This window comes from Artemia franciscana, unplaced genomic scaffold, assembly GCF_032884065.1.
Source record: "Artemia franciscana unplaced genomic scaffold, ASM3288406v1 Scaffold_284, whole genome shotgun sequence".
NCBI classification, from domain to species: Eukaryota; Metazoa; Arthropoda; class Branchiopoda; order Anostraca; family Artemiidae; genus Artemia; species Artemia franciscana.
The window spans coordinates 15,724-39,094 of record NW_027063596.1 but is presented as its reverse complement, the minus strand read 5'-3'; the positions used below and the strand labels follow the sequence as shown (position 1 = coordinate 39,094).

Here is a 23,371-nt window from a genome sequence, read left to right as displayed (position 1 = left end):
TTTTACAGTTTCCCATCCTGACATTTAAGATCATAACAAGTCTTGTGAAATATCTTTCTCTTAATTAGCTTTATTTCCAAGAAATTCTGTTATTCGGAGTTCCGGGAACAGATCCAAACACGCATCACCTGAAACATCGCCAGAAGCACAAATGAAATACAAAAGAATTCATAAAGTTTCTCTGCAGGCCAAGGTGGTAAAGTTGTTGACTGATCATTGGCTGCTTTCCAACATTTTGACTCTCATTGTTACCTTATGTAGCAGTTGATGATGTCAAATCGATCGGACCAGAGGAGACCAAATCGAGGAGTAAGAATCAGCCAGCTTCCCTCCAAACAAAAACCCTGTGGGGTTTGCCTCAGAACCCAGGATGAGATCACCAACACACAAAAAAAATAACAGCCTGGGAGAGGATTTTGCAAAAACTTTTTAACACTTTATTTTTCATTTAATTATTATTGAATTATAATATTTTATTTAAATATTATATTTCTTTGCAGAAAAGCATGCTACATACGCTATCTTAGTTCGAACTGTGAAATGAAACTAATCTTTATTTATTTTCCCATCATTTTTTTTTTTGGCGGGATGATGTAATTTTTTTTTTCAATATACATATCAAACGAATTTTCTTTTAATAAAGATTCTGAATCTGTATTATTTATAAAGTTTAACTAAATCCATCAAAAGTAACAAGACAGTTCTTAATTATTGAAATAGAACCTGTGATATATGTCCGTGAAAATTTTTTACTTGGTTCTGGAGACAATATTACTTTTAGGCTACTTTAAATTCAAAGGGGATATTACCTTTATTTTACGTGATTTTTTTTCCAAAGAAATATGTATTATGAAGAGCGGATGGAAAGTAAGAAGGATTTGATTTATGTCTTGAACTTAACAGACTCCACGGAAAATGTATAACCATTTAATTTTACTTGTTTCGAATATTTTTCACGAGGAAAAAACTGTAATGTTTTGTGTTATTCATTTTCTTGTTTAATTATTTTTTCATGAACCAATTCACCTGATTTATACTTAGTAAGCGATTCTAAATAGAACGAATAAGCAGTTTTGTGCTCAGTCTTTCTTTCTGCTATTCTTAAATATTTTTCAAGTATTCCATATCAGAACTGTCCCAAGACTTAAAGATGCAAGAGGTTACAAAGCAAATGCAGAAAAACTTGGTGCACTAAATATAAATTCAGATACTAAGAAAGCATTACTAACACTTCCATAATATTTGAAGTTTCTATGATAAACAAATAATCTCTTTTCGAACTCTTCTATTTATATTTGAAAATAAACTTTAAACAAAAATTTTGTGCATTCATTGCCTTAAATCTTCTTTTTGAATGATAAACATACAAATGACCACAATTCACATTGTTAAATTTTTGGACTTGAGTAGAATAATAGCCAATTTGCGTACTTGATGTTTTTAAATAGTTGACTATTTCATTTCCAGGTTGAATTCCAAAAGAATCATACATTTCTACAAACGAGCACTTGGGATCATTGAAATAACAAGTCCAATGCGTCGCAGGTGGTCCCATATAATCATAATTGATTACACCACATTCATTTTTCTTTATTTTATTTAGTAAGATATCTTGAGAAAAAAAACACTTCGAAAATAAGGAATACGACCCAATTCATTCAATATATCAATATTTTTCAACGGTATCATTTGAGTTTTCATTCTTTCTGACGTTCCCTGTTTTTTAGGAAGCGAGTATTCTTTGAATTGTGAAATCTCAGCTTCAGCAACTTTTCTGGGTGTACCACGATTTTTGGGAGTTTCAACAACCACTTCCGATCCAGATCTGACCCTCCCCTTACATCTCACCCTCAGCTTCTTTTTCGTATGTGTCAAGGTACTTCAAGTGTATCTGAGAGTATTGTGTGTGGCACTGTTTCGTCAATTGTAAAAAGGGGAAAGTCACCAGCTGATTGTTCCTGCTATCGTAATATTAACAAGGTTTTGAGTATATCCTTCTACCTTTTCTGACTAAAAATATTAATGAGGGTGAAAACCAATTTGGTTTTAGGCCTGGGGTAGAGCGTCAGCATGCCCTTAAGATTCTATCTTCTCTACTGGCTGATAATTCTTCCAAAGGAAATGGTCTTTATATTTGTACTTAGGATCTTTCGAAAGCCTTTGAGAGTTTGGTCCATAGTCAGCTCCTTTTTTCTTTCTATAATTCTGGGGCCAATCTCTCTATTATAATGCTTCTTATGTTTTGGTATTTTGGACACTATTATAAGGGTCCGAAGAGGAGTTAGGCAGGGTGGTGTTCTGTCCCCTACGCTTTTTAAGACTTGTATTTCTAGTGTGTTGGCTAAGATTTCAGGTAGGTGCCTTTCTAGTGTTCCGGATATTTCTCATCTTGCATATACTGACGACTTGTTTCTGATTAGCCGTTCCAAAAAGGGTCCTTCTTAATGGTCTCTATAGTTTTTGATGCTTTCTCTGATATTTGACTTTCACTTAATATAGATTAAAGTGAGTTTCCTCCATATAACTGTACTACTGCTACTCCCCTTCACTGTAATAACTTCACTATCCCTCTTGTTGATTGTATTGGTTGGCTTTGTATCTCTATTACTAACAATCTATCAGGCTTACGTTAGTGTACTGTTCGTGATATAAGTAATAAGATCCAGATAGGCTATGCAAAGATTGTTGCAAACAGAGGAAAGTATGATAAACGTGCGCTGGCCAAACTTTATTCTACTTGTGGTCATTCTGTCCTTTATGCTTCAGGTCTTTTCCCCTTTCTTAATAATGGTATTTTAAAATGAGTCCGGATAAATTATTTCAAATTTTGCAAATTTCTTCTGTATATTCCACCTTGGACAAAAACCGGATTCTTGTTAGCAAATTTTCAGTTTCTGATATAACTTTGAAGTTAAAGATTCTACATAGAAACTCTCCAGCACAGCTTATGTGCGCCTGTCCCCTCACCACCGTCTTATTCTTTTCTTTTGTTGATTTTGTGCGTGTATTCTTTTTTTCTTTGTGTGTTTTTTTCTTACTCCACCGTATTAACTTTATGTGTCTTGTTGGCGAAAAATAAATATAGAAAATATATATTATGGTCAATATATAATTGGTGTTTTATTTTCCAGTGTTTTAGGCATTAAAACCATTCATAAAACTTTCATTTCAGGAGTTAACAAAATTATACAACCTAATTGTTTTTGGCTTGGAAAATTTACTAACAGAATACAACTAACTGTCGTAACAGCTAACAGAGTAAGTTAGCAGCCGTATTTTGCTTTTTACTATGGATGTTCATTTAACTTTAAATCAACAACTGCACTTTAAATAGAGGGCAAATAAGACTACCTCTAACTTCGTCTGGGTTAGAAATAGATGAATAAAATTTTTGCAAAGAAGACTCGAGAGAGGAAATCAATCCACCGCAGGAACTTGTTTTGGAAGAAAAGAGAATTTTGGACCTTTTTCGAGAGTTTGAATTTCCAACGGTTCAAGCGTTCTAGAAGACAAATTAACCGCAGCCGGCTCAGGAGTGAATCTTGGAGCATAAATAGGGTTTAGATAAGAGCATAACTTTCATCTGCTGTGGTTTCCATTTTTTGCTCAATTTGATTCTGAATCTAAAATTCAAGTCTGAGCAAAGAAATGAATAGGACTCTATTGTGTATTTATTTTTTTCTTTATCCTGTGTGTTGATGGCTCAAATCTTCAGCTAATTTTTTTTATTGTTATAATTGGTTTTCAAGAAAATTTGAAATGTATTCTCACCCAATTTTCATAAATTACAGGTACGTTTTTTTTTGTTTTGTTTTTTTAGTTCAGTCCGGTTGAAATCCATAGTAAATTTAAGTTTACGTTCGTAAAAGATTGCTCACAAAGTCTTGAATTGTCTTTTAGGTTAAGCTATTACACTTAAGCTATTCATCAAAAAGGCAGTTTTCGAATCTTAGTACCAATTTCTGAAAGTAAAATAAATCCGATTTCCTTATGCCTTTTGACTGCTAGAGAAGTTAAGTGTTTTTTTCAGCTGTATAAAAATAAGTATGAGTTGTCGTGGTCAAAGGCAATTAATAATCGTCATTCATTATATCCTTTTATTTTAGGACTCTCCTAACTAAAATCTGTGTCGTATCCAAGTGTCGATGATAGCATTGTACTATTCATTATTTGCACTAACTCCTTTCCAAGATCTTTTGTGGACTTGACACAATTCTGAAAATGACTGATCTCATCACTGTTTTTGAGGATTCTTTCATTAAAAACGGTAAGATATACAGTTAAATTTTTTGTTAATGAATAAAAGAAAAGCTACTTTGCTCTAGAAAATAATTTTCCCTCTCTTTGCTCATTTAGTGGACCTAAGACAAAAATCAACTGCATATGCTCTTGGATCTAACTATTAAGATCTGATGGGTAATAAAAGTGGCTTCTTTGTGCTGCAAAACACGTTTAAGTTCAATTTTTTAGCTTTTATTTTTAAGTATCGTGAGACAAATAATTATCCGTTAGAGAAATTTTCTGTCTACCTTTTTTTGTGTGCAGGTATGATAAACAAAATATTGCCACCAAAGCAGGGGTAGTTATGGAGCTTAATGGGAATATGTGGAATATAAAGTTATGAGAATATAAAGGATGGGAATATAAAGTTATGAGACATGTAAGAGAGGAATCAAGTTAATTGAATTCAGCTGCTAAACTTTGGTAGACTATATTTAGGATTTTATTGTTTGGGAACTGCTGCAGAAAACCTCCAGTTTTTGTTATATATTTTTTTTTCAATATTTTTTATTTCTTAATTTAAAACATTGTCCTAAATTTACACTTTTCCAGCTATCAGTTCAATGTTACGAACTTTGTTTTGCGAATTTCAGGTTTTTATTCGTTCTATGTTAATGAATTTCGTTGAATGTTTCAGGTTTTCTTTTTCTTTATAAACAAGAGCTAAGAGCTCATATGGCACTTGTGACGAGGCCAGAAGAGCCAAGAGATCATATGTTATGAGCTCTAACAAAATTCTAAGAATCAATAGACTGATTTACTACAGTACTCCTTACTACAGCTTGTTACCACGAACTGTTTGATCAGAGGCTTAATGCCGGTCAGGATTTAAAATAAGAGAGTCACGATGTCCTTCTAAATATCAAAACTCATTAAGATCCGATCACCCACTCGTAAGTTATAAGTACCTCGTTTTTTCTAATTTGTCCTCTCCCTTTAGCCCCCCCCCCAGATGGTTGAATCAGGGAAAACGACTTTATCAAGTCAATTTGTGCAGCTCCCTGACACACCAACCAATTTTCATCGTCCTAGCACTTTCAGAAGCACCAAACTCGCCAAAATACTGAACCCCACCCCCTAACTTCCCCACAGAGAGCGAATCCAGTACGGTTACGTCAATCACGTATCTACGACATTTGCTTATTCTACCCACCAAGCTTCATCCCGATTCCTCTACTCTAAGCGTTTTCCAAGATTTCCGATTTCCCCCTCCGACTCCCCCCAATATCAACAGATCTGGTCGGGATTTAAAAAAAGAGCTCTGAGACACAAATTCCTTCTAAATATCAAATTTCATTAAGATCCAGTCACCCGTCCTTAAGTTAAAAATACCTCAATTTTTCTAATTTCTCCAAATTAACACCCCCAGGTCCTCCAAAGAGAAGGGATCCGTTCCAATTATGTCAGTCACGTACCTAAAGCTTGCGCTTATTCTTTCCATCTAGTTTCATTCCGATCTCCCCACTCTGAGTGTTTTCCGAGATTTCTGTTTCCCCCCTCCAACCCCCTATGTCCCCAGATCCAATTCGAGTCGAAAATGGCGCATATGAGACATAAGATCCTTCTATTTATCAAGTTTCATTAAGATCTGATCACCTATTCGTAAGATAAAGATACCCCAATTTTCACATTTTCCAAGAATTCCAGTTTCCCCCTCCAACTCTCCCCAATGTCACAGGATCTGGTCGAAATTTAAAATAAGAGCTCTAAAGCACAAGATCCTTCTAAATATCAAATTCCATTAAGATCTGATCACCCGTTCGTAAGTGACAAATAACTTTTTTTTCGAACTATTCCCCCCCCCCCAACTCCACAAAAGACAGCAGATCCGGTGTGGTTATGTCTGTCACGTATCTTGGACTTGTTTTTATTCTTCCGACCCAGCTTCATCCTGATCTCCGCTTTAAGTATTTTCTAAGATTTCTGATCCCCCCAACTGCCCGCCTCCCCCAATGACGCTGGATCCGGTTGAAATTTGAAATATGAAATCTGAGTTACGAGGTCCTTCTAAATATAAAGTTTCATGAAGACCCAATCACTCCTTTGTAAGTTAAAAATACGTCATTTTTCTAATTCTTCAGAATTATCCCTCTTCCCCCCAACTCCCCCAAATAGAGCGGATCCGTTCCGATTATGTCAATAATGTATCTAAGACTTCTGATTATTTTTCCCACCAAGTTTCATCCCGATCCCTCCACTCTAAGCGTTTTCCAAGATTTTAGGTTCCCCCCCCCCCCCCCCCGAAATCCCCCCAATGTCACCAGTTCCGATCGGAATTTAAAATAAGAGCTCTGAGACGCGACACACTTCTAAATATCATTTGTAAGTTGAAAATACCTCATTTTTTCTAAAGTAAAACAGTTCAAAATAGGGATGAAACCTTTTTATTGACAGTGAATAGATATAAAATTATTTAAATGGATATTTCGAACACATATACAGTGTTCATGATCAGCAGTAAAAAAAACTTTTACTGCTAAAAAAACTGAGTAAAAAACTGAGTTTTTTTACTGCTGATGATGAACACAGTAGGCTATATGTGTTTGAAATATCCAGTTAAATAATTTTATATCTATTCACTGTCAATAAAAAGGTTTCATCCCTATTTTGAACTGTTTTACTTTCGTCATGGAAAGGCAGTGTATTCTTCGAAGTTATCTCATTTTTTCTAGTTTTTCAGAATTAACCCTCCCCCCCCAACTACCCCAAAGAGAGCGGATCCGTTCCGGTTATTTCAATCACGTATCTAGGACTTGTGCTTATTTTTCCCATCATGTTTCATCCCGATCCCTCCACTCTTAAGCGTTTTCCAAGATTTTAGGTCCTCCCCAATGTCACCAGATCCGGTCGGGATTTAAAATAAGAGCTCTGAGACACGATATCCTTCCAAACATCAAATTTCATTAAGATCTGATCACCCGTTTGTAAGTTGAAAAATACCTCATTTTTTCCTTTTTTTCGAATTAACTGGCCCCCCACTCCTCCCCCCTGATGATCAAATCGGGAAAACGACTATTTCTTATTTTAATCTGGTCAGGTGCCTGATACGCCTGCCAAATTTCATCGTCCTAGCTTACCTGGAAGTGCCTGAAGTAGCAAAATCGGGACAGAACGACAGAATTTGCGATCGCTATATGTCACTTGGTTAATACCAAGTGCCATAAAAACAGATTTTAAAAAGATTTCTGAAAAAAAAAACATACATATGCATCCAATTTTATGTATGTGTATAATGTCTGTATAGTCACATTTTTACACGTAATTAAAAAGAAAAATCAGTCAGATTTGTTTAGTTGGATTTACTGTTAAATTTTGCTATGTCTAATCAGGCGTGCACTCATGGGGGAGTGGGGGAGCTAAAGGGGTTGTATCCCCCTTCCTCCCTTAAAAAATTACATTCCGTTTGTAAACATTATTTCATGTTCTTGGTTTTGTCATTCATTCCTTAGTCCTTACTCAAACTTTGCATTTAATGAGTTAAAATCAATTTAAAGTAATGCCTTAAAATACTATTTTGTTAAGGAATTGTCAAATTATTCCATCTTTTGGCCCAGGAATCCCCAGTCAGTCCCCCCATAATTATTTTCTGAGTGCCCGACTGTGTCTTTTTAATTTATAATTTGTTTTAGAAGTTGAAAATTATTTAGCAGATGAAAGTGAAAAGCCCTCCCACTATCCAAACCATGTTTTGTCACCGAAATTTGAAGATGTTTCCTTGCTTAATTTACCTAGCATTTCAGGACCAAGGAAACTTGAACACGACACCCATGAATCGAAATTCATATGTTCTACCAATGAAGGTAGGCTATATCTGAAACATTACGTTGTAGTGATTGAAACTTATTGGATAATATTCTATAAGATAAAAATAGGACATAGAGACTGAATCTTATAATGAAACTTTTGTTTTATGTTACTGCAATGTGCAGGTGTTCCTCAAACTGTTTCTGTAGTCTGTCCTGAACATTATAAGTTTTCACATGAAAGTAGTTTGGCTGGTTTTATTACTTTTTCGAAAGGCTTGGTAATGAAAACATCAAATCTATATAGATTCATAATCAATATATATATATATATATATATATATATATATATATATATATATATATATATATATATATATATATATATATATATATATATATATATATATATATATATATATATATATATATATATATATATATATATATATATATATATATATATATATATATATATATATATATATATATATATATATATATATATATATATATATATAATATATATATATATATATATATATATATATATATATATATATATATTTATATATATATATATATATATATATAATAGGTAATTGTCATTTTTGAAAGAAAAGCAATTCGATGCTTTAGATCAGTTTATTGTTTCAATACAATTTTGTGGTAGGCACGCGTAATTGCCATATTTGAAAGAAAAGCAATTTGGTGCTTTAGATCAGGACTTGATGCTGGTATGCAGAATTTAGTTGACTCAAAAGATATTATATAAGATCAAAATCAAACATGCTAAGAACCTCCTGCTGGGATCAGTTTATTATTCACAATTTGTTGAAAAAATGGGAAGCTGTAGCAAATAATTGAAATTTATTGTTTCCAATTCAATTTCGTGTAGGCATGGTCATGGCTGAAGGAAAAGCCATTTGTTGCTTTAGATCAGAACTTGAAACTCGTATGCAGTATCTAGTTCACTCAAAAAGATATTACGTAAGATTAAATTAACATTACTAAGAACCTCACGTTTGGGAAACTGGTTTATTTTAATTCAAATGGACAGTAGAATTTTTCATAAAATATTGAATTTTACTTTTGCCAATTATATTATTATATTATATCATTATAATTTTACCAATTATATCATTATAGGCATGGTCACTTGTATCAACTTGTGACCGCTTGTATTAAACTAATCATGGAACTGACCGGTTTTATCAGAGTAGCCATGGCTTAACTGATTCTTTAAACGTAGGCATGGTGATAATAGAAAAAAATTAAAATACATAAAAATAATAATAACAAATTATAAAAGAAAATTTAATTTTAATAAAATAAATAATAATAAAAAATAAGACAAAAAAATGCATTATTCAAAATGTCAAATATTTTCATGAAACTGGTTTGCTGCTTCAAATAAGATGGAAATAAGCGAATGCATTGTTCAAAATATCAAATATTTTTTTCAAAATAAGAGAAGGAATTATTCGATGATATTGTCTAAATTGTATTGTTTCTTGAAATAAGATGGAAATAAACAAATGAAAATATGAAAATAAACAAAACAAATGAAAATAAAGGAAAACATTTGATGGTGTTGTTCAATATGATATTCTTCGTTGCAATAAGATTGGAAATAAGAAGATCTATTTGGTAGTTTACATTAAAGCTTTAAGTTGGTATGCAGAATCTAGTTGACTCAAAAGTTATTACATAAAATCAAAATTAAACATTGCTAAAATCATCCTGCAGGGGATGATTTGACCGTTTGTGTCAACATAGGCAGGGCGTGACCGCTTGTTTGGCATAATAATGGGAATGGCCGCTTTTTTTACTTAGCCATGCCGTGACCGATTCTATAAACATAGACATTTTGGACAGGAGAATAAACTAGTACAGAAAAGGAAAAAATTAAATATTAAAAAATTAAAATATATGACAGAAAAAATGAAATATATTATTCAAAATTTTTAATTTTTTCATCAAGTTGTTTTGCGTTTGGAAATGAGATGAGGAGATATGTGATGGTGTTGCTCAAAAAGTATTGTTTCTCGAAATAAAATGGAAATAAATGAATGCATTTTTTTTATATCAAATACTGTCCTCAAAATAATTTGTTGTTTGAAATAATATCGGAAAAATATGCGGTAGTGTTGCATAAAATCTATTGTTTCTTGAAAGAAGATGGAAAGTATTGCAATTGTATCATTAAAAAATATCCTGTATTTTCTTCAAAATGTATTCTTCCTTAAAACAAGATTGGAAATGAGCAAATCTCTCAAGTGCTTCAAGTTAAGGCTTGAAGTTTGTGTACTGAATCTAGTTGATTTAAAAGATATTAGGTAAGATCAAAATTAAACATTGCTAAAAAAAAACGGTGGCCAGCGTTTGACCCCTCCCCCCGCTGGAAAAAGTCCCCGATGGAAAACTTAGAATTTTAAAGCAAAGTTCATTGTTCTACTTAAACGGGCATTATGTTTCTGTAATCTTGCTTAAAGAATTAGGATAAAAAGCCAAAACTTTACCTTAGGAAGCAAGGTCTTATAGAAGGGGCAACTCTTTTATTAAACGTAATAATTTCTGTTCGTGTTAAGTTTTGATTTTGCTTCTTATTTTCACTTGAAAGAACTTTTTAAGTTAATTTCTTATTATTTTTAAATAACACCGGGAACTCTGGCTCTCTCTTCATGAAAAAATGCGGTACTTGCGTATATACGCTACTCGCTCATGTCTAAGATGTGTAAAACTCAAGAACAAACGGCGTTTTTTGTTACTTTAGAAACCATTTTGGGCCATATATTGGCACATTAGGGGGAAGGGAGACGAATTATAGCAGGTCTGCATGCGTTGATATAGCCGGTTTAAAAAAACCGGTCTACTATATTCTACTGCGCGAAGTAAAAAGAGTAGCACACTTGTCACTTTTTGATTCATGAAATTTTGATTCTTATGATAAAAATACAATAAAATACCATTTTATATTCACTCAGTGAATAAAATATATGATAATGTAAATCGGTTTTATTAGACCTGGATGTCTTATTATGGCTGCAGTTGCAAAGAGACTAGGACTATTTTAGTAGTGATGCTCTTTGGGTGTTCAGTTGTGTGGGCAGCGCTTTTATCCACAGCGTTACTACTTATATTTCTCTTTATAAGTAAAGAGTTAAATCTGTCTATTATGATTCCAATCTATTTGAAATAAGGAGAATATTGGCTTTTATGATCTGAACTGCCTACCAGAACTGTTTAGTGTAGACGATTAATTTATTGGAAACTCTATATTCAAACCAAAACACGGAATTGATTTTTTGGCAGATAAAGTCAAAAGTTTTTTGTTTGTATTCAGAAAGAGTTGTTTTAAATATATGGCTTGAAAAACATTGCGAGTCCCATTGGATTAAAAAAAAAAATAATGCAAAAGTCACGTTTTCCTCAGGTCTTAAAAATAACAGTTCAAATAAGGATACATCCTTTTTGCAGAAAGTAAAAAATAATGGCAAAAAAATACCAGATGTTTCTTGATAACGGTGTCACTGTAGTTGTGACTGATATATCCGCAATTTTTTTTATCATTGTTTTTCACTGTCTATTAAAACGATTTATCCCTAAAGAACTGTTATTTCTAATACCTGACAAAAACGGGACTTTTGTCTTTTTGTAAATTCAGAGCTTTGCATCTACCCAAAAAAATTTTAACTTCAACATATAATGTGCATTTGATTTGCTCTTCCTCCTTTAGTGTCTTTAATTCCTAATATCTTTCGTAGTATTTTCTCTCCTTCACTTATGGTCTGATTCGCCCCACGGTATACTTTTTGATCGTTTAAGGTTTCATTTTCGCTCTTTCGTTACGTTAGAGTTACTAATGAAAAAAACTAATATAATTATCACCATGAGGGAGAGAAGAGGGATCAAAAATAAAATTAACTGTTAAATTTATTGAATGATATACTGATCTTTTTTAACTGTGCAAGACTTTTAAAACTTTTTGAAAGATATATTCTTGTTTTTTTTTAGATTTGATTTTTGTATTATTTGTTTTTTAACTCTGTAGAATTTTCAATTTTTAGGTCACTTTCCGCCACACGTACCTGGACTACATCTACAAGGAAATACGTTACTAGCTTTTTCAAAGAATAAATCTAGAAGCGGCTTCTCAAATGCATCTAAATCAGAATCTGAACCATTTAAGTGTGAAGTTTGTGACAAAACCTTTTCTCAAACACGAAATTTGAAAACCCATCAAAGAGTGCATACGGGTGAGAAACCATTTAAATGCAATGTGTGTATAAAAGGCTTTTCTCAACTGGGTGGATTAAAAAGGCACCAAAGAGTGCATACGGGTGAGAAACCATTTAAATGTGATGTTTGTGACAAGACGTTTTCTCTCGCTGCAAATTTGAACGCACATCAAAGAGTGCATACAGGTGAGAAACCGTTTAAATGTGATGTATGTGACAAGATGTTTTCTCACGCTACAAATTTGAACGCACATCAAAGAATTCACATGGATGAGAAACCATTTAATTGTGATGTTTGTGACAAAACCTTTTCTCAAGCATCACATTTGATCCGGCACCAAAGAGTACATACAGGTGAGAAGCCGTTTAAATGCGATATATGTAAAAAATGTTTTTCTGAACTGGGCAGTTTGAAGCAGCACCAAAGGGTACATACGGGTGAGACACCGTTTAATTGTGATTTTTGTGACAAAACCTTTTCTCAAGCACGAAATTTGAAAAACCATCAAAGAGTGCATACGGGTGAGAAGCCACCCAAGTGTGATATTTGTGACAAAACATTTTCTCGAGCATCAGATTTGAACCGGCACCAAAGAGTTCATACGGGTGAAAAGCCGTTTAAATGCAATGTATACAAAAAGTGCAGGGAAGTTTGAACAAGCACGAAAGAGGACATATGGGTGAGTAGCCAAATAAAAGTAATAAGTGAGAAATGTTTTTCGTAAGCTTGCAGTTTGAAAACTTATCAAAGACTGTCTACAGATTCAGATTCAGACGAGAAACCTTTCATGTATGATGTGCATAGAAAAACTTTTCTTATTTTAGCAATGTTTACGGGCATAAAAGAGTGCATACAGGAGTTGAGGAAGATTGTCTTAACACAAGCTCTATCCTTATTGGTTTATCGTTATTATTCTCAAAATAGATTAGTAATACATCGAATTAGTTGTTTTTTCTAACATTTTTTTCATGTCTTTAGTTTCTTTACCACTTTCATCATCATCCTGTGAAAAGTAGTGATACATATTTGCTTGATTGTAACAAATGTGATGTATGTAAAAAATGTTTGTCCCATCAAGGCTTATGAATGAGCTCTAAAGAGTTCATACGGGTGAGACATAATTTAAATGTTGTTTGTGCAAAGAGTATTTTCAGTTAATTCGGCTCTGAAGTGGCATCTAACTATCTACTCTAGGAAAAGCCTCTCGGCTTGTAGACTGCAACAAGACCCCTTGGCACAATAAGGGTTTAATTAAAAGTAGAAAACTTGATGAAGAATTAAAGCTTGTCCACGTTTGTTTGTTATCATATTTAAATTAGCGCTTCGGATATTTATATAGTTTTCTGGTAACTCTGTTTTTTGGCAAGTGAATCTTATGTTTTCGTTTAATGACCAATATAGACATACACGATCAGAAAATGGCAAATGTCCTTTTCTGAAAACAGTTCCTCTTAAACAGATAATGTCAGAGGAAACCGAAGTCTAGATTATCCAAAGTGAAATTCATAATAATTGTGGTTTTTCATCAACCAAAAATTTACCCAAGAAAGCAAGATAGACTGTTGTTTCATTTAGTTCCACAAAAAAAGGAAAAATCACTAGGCTAAAGATATGGGAACCATGGAACAAATGGGAAAAATACATTTGCGGCTCATTTGGTGTATTTTTTTTCTTGTTTATAAACGAGCCTCACTGACTTACTCTGGTTTCAACAAATAAAGAAAAAAGAACCCTGTAAGGTAAATTTCAACCAAAGGTGCATCAGTTTGTTAATGGTATTATTCGGCATCATGAATATTTGATTCAAGAGAGCCAACCGCACAAAAAAGCTGGAAAGCATTGTTTTTTCCATAAATAATGTCCGAAAAGAGCCAAAAGTTGTTTTTAAAAATTACTCGAAAATTCCATTTGTTAGTACTTGGGAAAAGTTTTGTTTTATTTCTTAAAAATGAAAAAAAAAAATATATGGTTGTCCACCCTGCAGCATTTCAATAAGTTCTTATATTAAAATATGCTAAACATTTCGCCTTCTGAATTAGTTTAAAAGTTTCAGAAATTTTAGTTTTGTTTGCTAGCCTATGTATACGATAAAATTTATTTGAGAACGATGGGGCTTGCAAGTGATTAAATTTACGTTATCTCAAAGCCCTTTAACAAGGTTATCGAAATTTTGAAAAAATTAAAGAGTTGTTTGTGTTTCCTAAAATTTGAGCTGGTGCTTGCCTAAAACCTTATTCAAATTAGAACCAAAATTAAGTTTGATTGGTATTGGATGAGGAACCTCAATGGCAGAAATTCTTAAATTATATATTCTGAACTTATGCCGACAAGTTTTTGGCGCATTAGGGCTCTTATGCACTAAAAACAGTAGTAGAAGAGCAAGTCCTCTCTCCACAAAAAAAAATGAATGAAATTTAAAATTGAATGAAACATTTAGATGTTGTTTAGTATGTTTATGCCCAGTTTTATCATTCTTTATTTATTCTATTTCGTTTCCCAAATAACGGTCCATTGAGCCCTATGGGATATTGTTTTTGTTATTTTTATTTTATGGAAATAAATGGAACTTGGACGGTCAAAGAGGGAATCAGTACCGAAAAATTGTTTGTTTGACTCTTTATTGGGTGTGGAACTTACTACTGTAAGTTCCTTTGCTAAGCATACACTAGGGTATCCTTTCCCTCCCTTGAATATTGGTCAAAATTAGAATTCGAAGCAACTTGAAAGGATCACACAGATTATCTTTTTTTGCCACCAAGACCAAAAAGAATCAAAGATTAGTGTCTAAAATCGGCTTTTAAATTTCATAAATTGGTATTGAATTTTGTCTCAAGAGTACGACTATGTGGAAAAAATTGAAACCTTTTTTGTATAGTTTTATTAACTTCAGTTGCTTGTTATCCAGAGCCCCTTGTAATTTGCTTGAATTTAATACCTCCCCCCCCCCCTTATTTCTAGACATTCTTCAAAACTTGATGATTTTTTTGGACTTTTTCCAACCAACGTTGTTTGCCATTGAGAATCAATTGTTGGTGAGCAATGATTTAAAAAAATTCTGAAATGAGAAATATTTTGTATTTGTTATTGATTTGGATCGATGTAGCCAGTCCACAAAAATCCCATAAAGGAAAATTTTTGGAGGCAAATTTAGTGTCTCAGTAAGAGGGAGGGGGTGGGGTGGAATTTCTTCTGCTATGCTATATAAGAAGTTACTAATTTGTTCTAAACTGCATTGATTTACAATGGTACCATTAGGCCAAAGACCTAAAATTGTAGAAGCTCCAATAACTGCTATTAAATCGTCACTCTTTGTAATTATTAACACTCAGCAGCAGAACTGGGCTTTGAAATAAAATTAGAATGTTTATGCCCACTGTAATAGCTCTTAATATCAGATATAGCTGCTTCTAAAGACTGAAAAAGAATCTATTTTAGCTCTTCCAGAGAACTGAGTGTAGTGTTTGTTTAACTGTCGTAATAGACGTATTACTGGTTCCTGAAAATTATCCGTTTTTCTTAGGCCAAGCAAAAAGCCGGATGTTTTTACAAATTGATTTGCTGAGAGTAGATAAGTCGTAAAGAGAAATTTCAACAGATTTAGTTTAAAAATTAAGCCTGTTGGCTTTATTTACCTGTTTTGAATTCTTGACAAGATAGATTTGTAAAAATAGATCACCAATTTGCAACTCAATACTACATACTCAGTTTCCAAAAGCATGAATCATTGGCTCTGAAATAGTATTTATATTGTTTACTGCTTTGTACAAAATGTTTTTGCCAGAGGGATCCTTAAATAATTTTTTATACATGTTACCTAGACATTTCCTTTCCTTGGTTTTCTAGTTCCAAGTTTTATAAAGTATACACTACAGACAGCACTTTCTTATTTTTTTTTCTTTCATTTTAATTGATTTAGTTCATTTTATAAACTTTAATAAAAATTTGATTTTTATTGATACATATTTTATATATCGGCATCTTGGATCACTACAGTAAAATTGTGAAATAGTGCTTTTTTATCGATAGAATGGACCCGGGTCTGAGGAATAGTATTAATGGTGGCCTAGTTGGAGCTTTCAGACCTCTCCCTAGAGACTATTTAGGAACTAATATCTTCAAATAAACATTCGTTCAATTTTGGCTTTTTTATTTGTCATGAAAAATCTGTTGACTCCCAAAGACAACTAAACATTCAAAATTAAGCTACGATTACTAAAACTGCAAGACCACACATGGAGGTCTTTTTCAGTAAAAAATTAATTTCCTTTTTTTCTAATTTACTAAGATGTATATGGTTGGGCAAGTTTCCATTTTTTATTAAGAATTTTTTAAAAAAAAATTGTATCCTTAGTGCTTTAAATTTAGTTAGGGCTGAAACTAAGATATTGCCAAATCTTCATTTTAGAATCAAATCTTCCGGAGTAGATTTTTTTCCCAACAGTAAAAGGTTTCTAAAGAAGAAAAATAACTCTTATAAAGAAAAGTTTATTTATTTTAACTCTAAAAGAAAAAAGAGAAGAAAAAAAACAAAGTACACTAATAAAATCCCATTACAATGTAACCGGAAAATCAATTAGGCTAAATATAAATTCTTTCAACTGAAAGTAAGGAGCAATATTATAATTTCAGAACCAAATTAAAACTATTCCTTTTATGAGGCGGCTTTTTCATCGCCTTTCCCTTTGTCTCTCCGCTAAAGTGACGTATTTTTTCCCAATTCTCGAATAGGTATTAACAAAACACAAGTGAAGGATTAATAATTCTTGTAATGTGGCTCCGTGCTTTCAATCAGAGGAAAAAAATTAGTTTTTTAAAGACCAACTCAACAACAAAAGATATCACCACAGAACAGATTGAGGATTTCACTATTACTTTATTCACAGAATAAGCAGTGCAAATGAAATTCTATTTGCTAATTCAAAATTCGTTTAAAGGCTCCCCTCTATAACTGGCAAATATAAAAAAATGAATAAATAATACATGGTATGGTTTACAGAGCCAACAATCTACAAACTTAATAACAGGGATAAAGAATATTCTACAATAGAAATTAAATCAATAAACTAAGATGAAAGATTAATTGAAATCATGGGTAAAAAAGTGCTTAATTGTGACTTGTAAATTAATAGTTTTATTTTGTACAGATAATTCAATTGTTATGATTTTATAGTTGGGGCTACGTGCAAAAAAATTTCTTCAAATAATCTTGCATAATAATTGGTCTGATTATAAGGAAACACTAACTGCAAAAGACTGATTAAACTTTATTGAACATACTATTTAAAACTCCTAATGTTACCTTTTCTTAACTTTATATTTTTGCTTCTTCCCTGCCTAATTTTTTAAAGTAGGTAAAGGTCTTTACCTCATTTCATTTCGTCAATATTATTTCAAAAGGTGACATGCTAGAAGAAATGAGACAATTTTTTTTTTCTTTGTGTAATTTGGACAATTAATCAGTGGTTCCCCTTCCCAACTTATCGGCTTCGTAGCGTCAATGGGCTATCGAATTAAAGTTATATAATAATTTACTAATTCCTATTCAAGGACAGATAAAATGGAAGAAAGAAACGGATTATGGTTAACAAATAGCTGCTTTAAAATATAAAACAATTATTTCATCTAGTAAATTATAATGAATTTTAATGCACAATCTCAAATTAGTTTTAAATCTTAACAGAATCTTAAAACAATAACATATAGCTCAAATTGTGTTCCCATACATTTTATGTTTGTTGAAATTTTCAATGTTGATTCAGTTTAAGGGTATTGGGCCACAGCATAGCTGGGATCGGCTGTAAGTCTGCACGTTAGCGAGGGTAAGGGATGTTAAGCCACATGATGCACTTAGTGGTGATATTTGTAAGTATTTTAAGGTTGAAGCAATAGCTACTGTAAATTATAAAGAAAGAATTTCCTCCAGTAGGCTAAATTATAAGGAATTTCATTGAGCAATAAGAGATCTTGAAAAGGAATCATCACAAAAATCTGAAAAGAACTAAAAAAACATGTAAATATCATGTTAGCATTAAATATTAACACAATCTTAAAACCGTAACATATAGCCCAAACTATATATTTCCTGTGCATTTTTCTGTTTCTTCGTTGTGTTGGTACTGCTTCAACCTTAAAAAAAGCCCTAAAATAATTATAAATATCATTACTAATTGCTTCATATTACTTAACCTCCTAAGTCTTGCTAATCTGCAAATATATAGTCAAGCCCAGTTACATATTTCTTATGTATCTTATTAAATAAAAAAAACAAGTTTTTTAACTGCCAGTAAGGAGCGACATTAAAACAAACAGAAATTACTCCGTATACGAAAGGGGTTGTCCCTCTGAAACGCCTCGCTCTTTACGCTAAAGTTTGGCTCTGTCACAACTGTACTTTTGAAAACAATAAAAAACTTTAGCGTAAAGAGCGAGGCGTTGCGGAGGGACAACCCCTTTCATATACGGAGTAATTTCTGTTCGTTCTAAGTTTTAATGTCGTTCCTTACATGCAGTTAAAAAAAATTTGTTTTTTATTTGATTGCTAAACGTTTTTGAATTAATACATGTTTTGATTTTGGCTCAGCGAACATGAATAATTAAAACGAAATTTGTGTATTAATTTTTGTTTTTGCTAAATGGCTTTCTCATGTTTTGATCAGATGATTTTGATAAAAAGAGCTGAAGGAGGGGGCTTCGTTGCCCTCCAATTTTTGGCTACATAAAAATGCAACAAGATTTTTTTGTTTGTTGCAGTAACATTTTGGTTAGTAATAAACATACGTGCCTTACGAATTAACTTACGTAACGAACTTCTATATTTATGTATTTTTATTGCGTATGTGAGAGGGTTTGCCCCCTTGTAAATACCATGCTCTTTATACTCCTTCCATTCGGATATTGTTTTAGATATTAGTATTGATATTGGCTCGACAGCTGTTTTCAGGACAGAAATATGCTAATAAACTGTTATATCTTTCACGAATGGCTACTGCAAAATTTTTGAGAAACAAAAGAGGTGAATAAAGTGAACGACAAGGATATCTCGGCTTTCAGTAACTTTTAGCTTCAATTAGTGGATTCTTGACACATCTTAGGATTCTTTAGCATTGTGTTCAGTGAGGTTTCGTTTAAGAAAAGGTAAGATTTGTGTTTTTTAATATCTTTGTTTCCAGGTGCAATGAAGTTGAAGTCTGTCTTACATATATGTTTCGTTTCGTTTGTGTGTGTACACTGTTTGTTTGTTTTTGTATTGAGAACAATAATATAAAATAAAACAATGTTCTACTAAAGCAAGTTATATTTAATCGTCATTAATGCCGTAGCCTACGAATTTTTTTTTTATGATCTAGAATGTCATAAAGCCATTACATATAATTTGGATCGCTCTATTTATGAGGCCTATAGTCCGTCTGGGGGGAGTGGAGGGACGGTTAATTCGGAAAAACTAGAAAAATCAGGTATTTTTAACTTACGAACGGGTGATCGGATCTTAATGAAATTTGATATTTAGAAGGACCTTGTGTCTCAGAGCTCTCATTTTAAATCCTAACCGGATCCGCTGAGATTGGAGGTAGTTGGAGTGGGAAACTGGAAATCTTGGAACACACTTGGAGCTGAGGGATCAGGATGAAACTTGGTGGGAAAAATAAACACAAGCTCTTGATACGTGATTGACGTAACCGGACCGGTTCCACTTTCTTTGGGGGATTTTGGGTGCGGGGCATTTCCAGTGCTTTGGATAGTTTGGTGCTTCTGGAGGTCTTAGGACAATGAAAATTGGTAGGCGTGTCAAGGACCTGCACAAATTGACTTGATAACAATCGTTTACTCAATTTGACCATCTGGGGGGGCTGGAGGGGGGAGAAATCGTGCAAATTGAGTTATATTTATCTTACGAATGGGTGATCGGATTTTAATGAAAATTGATATATATATATATATATATATATATATATATATATATATATATATATATATATATATATATATATATAAACCTCATGTCTGAGTTGTTCCTTTTTCGATTCGGACCAGATCTGGGGACATAGGGCGGTAGGGGGGGGGACATAAATCTTGCAAAACGCTTAGAGTGGAGAGATCGGGGTGAAACTTGATGGGAAGAATAAGCACAAGTTCTAGATACATGATTGACATAATAGTATCGGATCCGCTCTCTTTAGGGGAGCTGGGGGGGGGGATTTCCAGTGCTTTGGAGAGCTCGATGTTCTGGGCATGCTAGGACGATGAAAATCGGTAGGCGTTTCAGGGACATGTGCAAATTGACTTGATAAGAGTCGTTTTCTCAATTCGACCATCTGGGGGGAGGGATGTAGGGAGGGAAAATCGTGAAAATTGAGGTATGTTTGTCAAACGAATGAGTGACTGGATCTTAATGAAACTTTATACATAGAAAGATCTCGTGTCTTAGATGCCTCATTGAAAATGACATCCCTCCTCTCTAGATATGGTTTTTCGTCAAACCCCAAGAAGTTTTCTGTTTTTTACCCTCGCTTATATTAATTACTTTACTTTTTGGTTATTTGTTAAAATAGACTCAAAACTAACGTTTTTCATAATTTAGCCTTTCCTCTTAAATTGACTTGATCCCCCCCCCCAGCGAAAATCTTATTTGAGGTATAATACTTCTATGATTACTCGATTTTAACTAGTTCTGTTTAAAATTTTGATTCTAAAATACGACAGTAGTGAAAGTAGTGGCATGAATTATATCTTTTATATTTTTTCTCTTTTTTGATTGAGAATATATGGTAAGTCTTCAGGTTTTAAGGATGTATGTTGCCTGATGATGTGTCCTCAGTTTAGCGTTTAGAAAAGGTCAAACCTTCGGTAAGGCTTCTTAATAGTAGACATTATATCTTCCATTCGGATATTGTTTTGGATATTAGTATTGATATTGGTATTGACCTTGTGTCTCAGAGCTTTTATTTTAAATCCCGACTCGATCCGGTGACATTGGGGGAGTTGGAGGGGAAAACCTAAGATCTTGGAAAACGCTTAGAATGAGAGATTGGGATGAAACTTGATGGGAAGAATAAGCACAGGTCCTAGATACGTGATCAATATAACCAGACTGGATCCGCTATGTTTGGGGGGAGATTTCTAGTGCTTTGCCGAGTTCGGTGCTTTTGGAAATACTGGGACGGTGAAAATTGGTAGGTGTATCTGGGACCTTCACAAATTGACTTGATAAGAGTCATTTTCTCGATTCGGCCATCTGGAGGGGGCCAGAGGGAGAGTAAATTGTGAAAATTAAGGTATGCTTATCTTACGAATGGGTGATCGGATCTTAATGAAACTTGATCTATAGACAAATTTCATGATTTAGATGCTCCATTTTCAATTTGAATCGTATAAGAGGACATTGGGGGTGGAGGGGGGAAATGGAAATCAGAAATCTTGGAAAACGCTCAGAATGGAGAGATAGGGATGAAACGTGATGGGAAGAATAAGTACGTGATCGACATAACGGGATTGGATCCGCACTCTTTGGAGGAGTTGGAGGATTGCTAGTGCTTTGGTGAGTTCGAAAATAAGCACAAGTTATAAATTCGTGATTGGCATAAGCGGACTGGATCCAATCTCTTTGGGGGAGTTGGAGGGATTTTTAGTGCTTTGGCAAGTTCGGTGCTTCTTAATGTGCTATGACGATGAAATCGATAACTCTAGTACCGAGTCTAATTTTAGGTTCCGATCTCGTCACAAATACTATATGACCTGTTGGCTATTGTTTTATTTAAGATGTCTTTAGGAATGTTCATGTTGTTAATTGCTACATGTTACTAAAATTTAAATTGTGCTTTGCCTTGTGATTTATATCTGTTAAAGTTTATATTTTTTTTAATATGTTAATGAAAGTCAAAGTGAAAAACAAAAGAAAAAATTATGCAAATATTTGAGAACTCCGCTCGACCGTCCTCATTGTAGAACAATAAAAAACTTAGATAAAAGTCCAAAGGAAATTTTAGCTTTACTATTTTGGTTGAGTATCAAATATTGGAATTTGTCTTTTCAGCTACCTATGTTATTTTTGTCCACAAAACAGTACCTGAGTTTAGACCGGCAACCTCCGTCCACTTTAAACAGGGTTCGTATTGGCATGGAATTACAAATTCTGGGAAAGAAAAACTTAAGCCATTTTCATTAAAGAGAGGCTTTAGTGGCCATTTCGTGAAAATAGTGTCCAGCTTTAAAAATAGTGACTTTTAGTTGAAATAGTGAACATATAGAAATCCTCTGATTGTTTATTAGTTTCTATTCATTTTGATTTTCATTTATGGTTTAACATTGATTCTGGTCGTTTTGAGTCTGAATTATTATAGATTTTTGTTTCTGCTGATCTAGAGTTTAATTTCTGTTCGTTTTTTTATAGCTAAAGTTTTGAGTTTTCAAAATTTCCTACTTAATAATCAATTTTTTCAATTCATCACTGTATCAAAGCTTACATCAGAGTAGCAATATCTAAATAAAAAGGTATCAAAGTAAACAAATATCTACAAACAACTAGTAGAATTTACATCCCTGCCCTGTAAATCAAAGTTCTCTAGTGAATTAGTAAACCCAAGCATCAAAGTAAAGAAAGTATCAAACCAACAATAAGCAGCTTGTACAAATTAAAGCTCTTTCCTTGAGGCTTTAGGGGGGGGTCTAGTTGTCTGATTTTTTTTTGTTTCAAAAAAATGCTTATCTTAAAACTTTAACCAGACATTTTTGAGGAAAAGAAGGATAATGAAGGGCTGGTTGCATTTAGATCTCTTTTGATTCTTCAAAAGGAGTCAGAAGCTCTAATTTTTAAATAAATGAGCCACCTCCAAAGTCTTCATGACCATTCCTTTCGCGAAAAGGTTATATGTTGACAAGGGTGAAACTTCGTAAGTTACGACCCTTGCATAGGGGCTAAAGATATCTTCGACCCCAAGTTCTAGTTTTTTGAATTTCATACTATTTTGAATAAAGTGATTGGCTGTTTACCCTTTGGTCACTATTGACCTTTAGAAAGGGACAAGAAATTTTAATTTCCAATCAAACTAGCCTCCTCTAAAGTTCATACGACCAAGTATTCCCTAAGAACTTAATATGTTAATGACAAA

General features: G+C 33.2%; 1 protein-coding gene across 8 annotated transcripts in view; it reads left to right on the top strand.

Moving 5' to 3' along the window:
- The window catches only part of LOC136043030 (zinc finger protein 235-like), a 34,470-nt gene that overhangs the window by 10,099 nt on the left and 1,000 nt on the right, over positions 1 to 23,371 (top strand). The window contains exons 2-5 of one of the 8 annotated variants that reach the window (XM_065727919.1): positions 1,728 to 1,876; positions 4,107 to 4,267; positions 7,911 to 8,081; positions 12,095 to 16,277. In XM_065727919.1, the coding sequence (XP_065583991.1) occupies positions 4,222 to 4,267; positions 7,911 to 8,081; positions 12,095 to 12,921 (1,044 nt within the window). In that variant the 5' untranslated portion in view covers positions 1,728 to 1,876; positions 4,107 to 4,221 and the 3' untranslated portion in view covers positions 12,922 to 16,277. Of the gene's footprint in view, positions 1 to 1,727; positions 1,981 to 2,835; positions 3,259 to 4,106; positions 4,268 to 7,910; positions 8,082 to 12,094; positions 19,401 to 23,371 lie in introns of those variants that run through there. The other 7 variants (XM_065727918.1, XM_065727920.1, XR_010621533.1 and 4 more) reach the window with 7 other exon arrangements.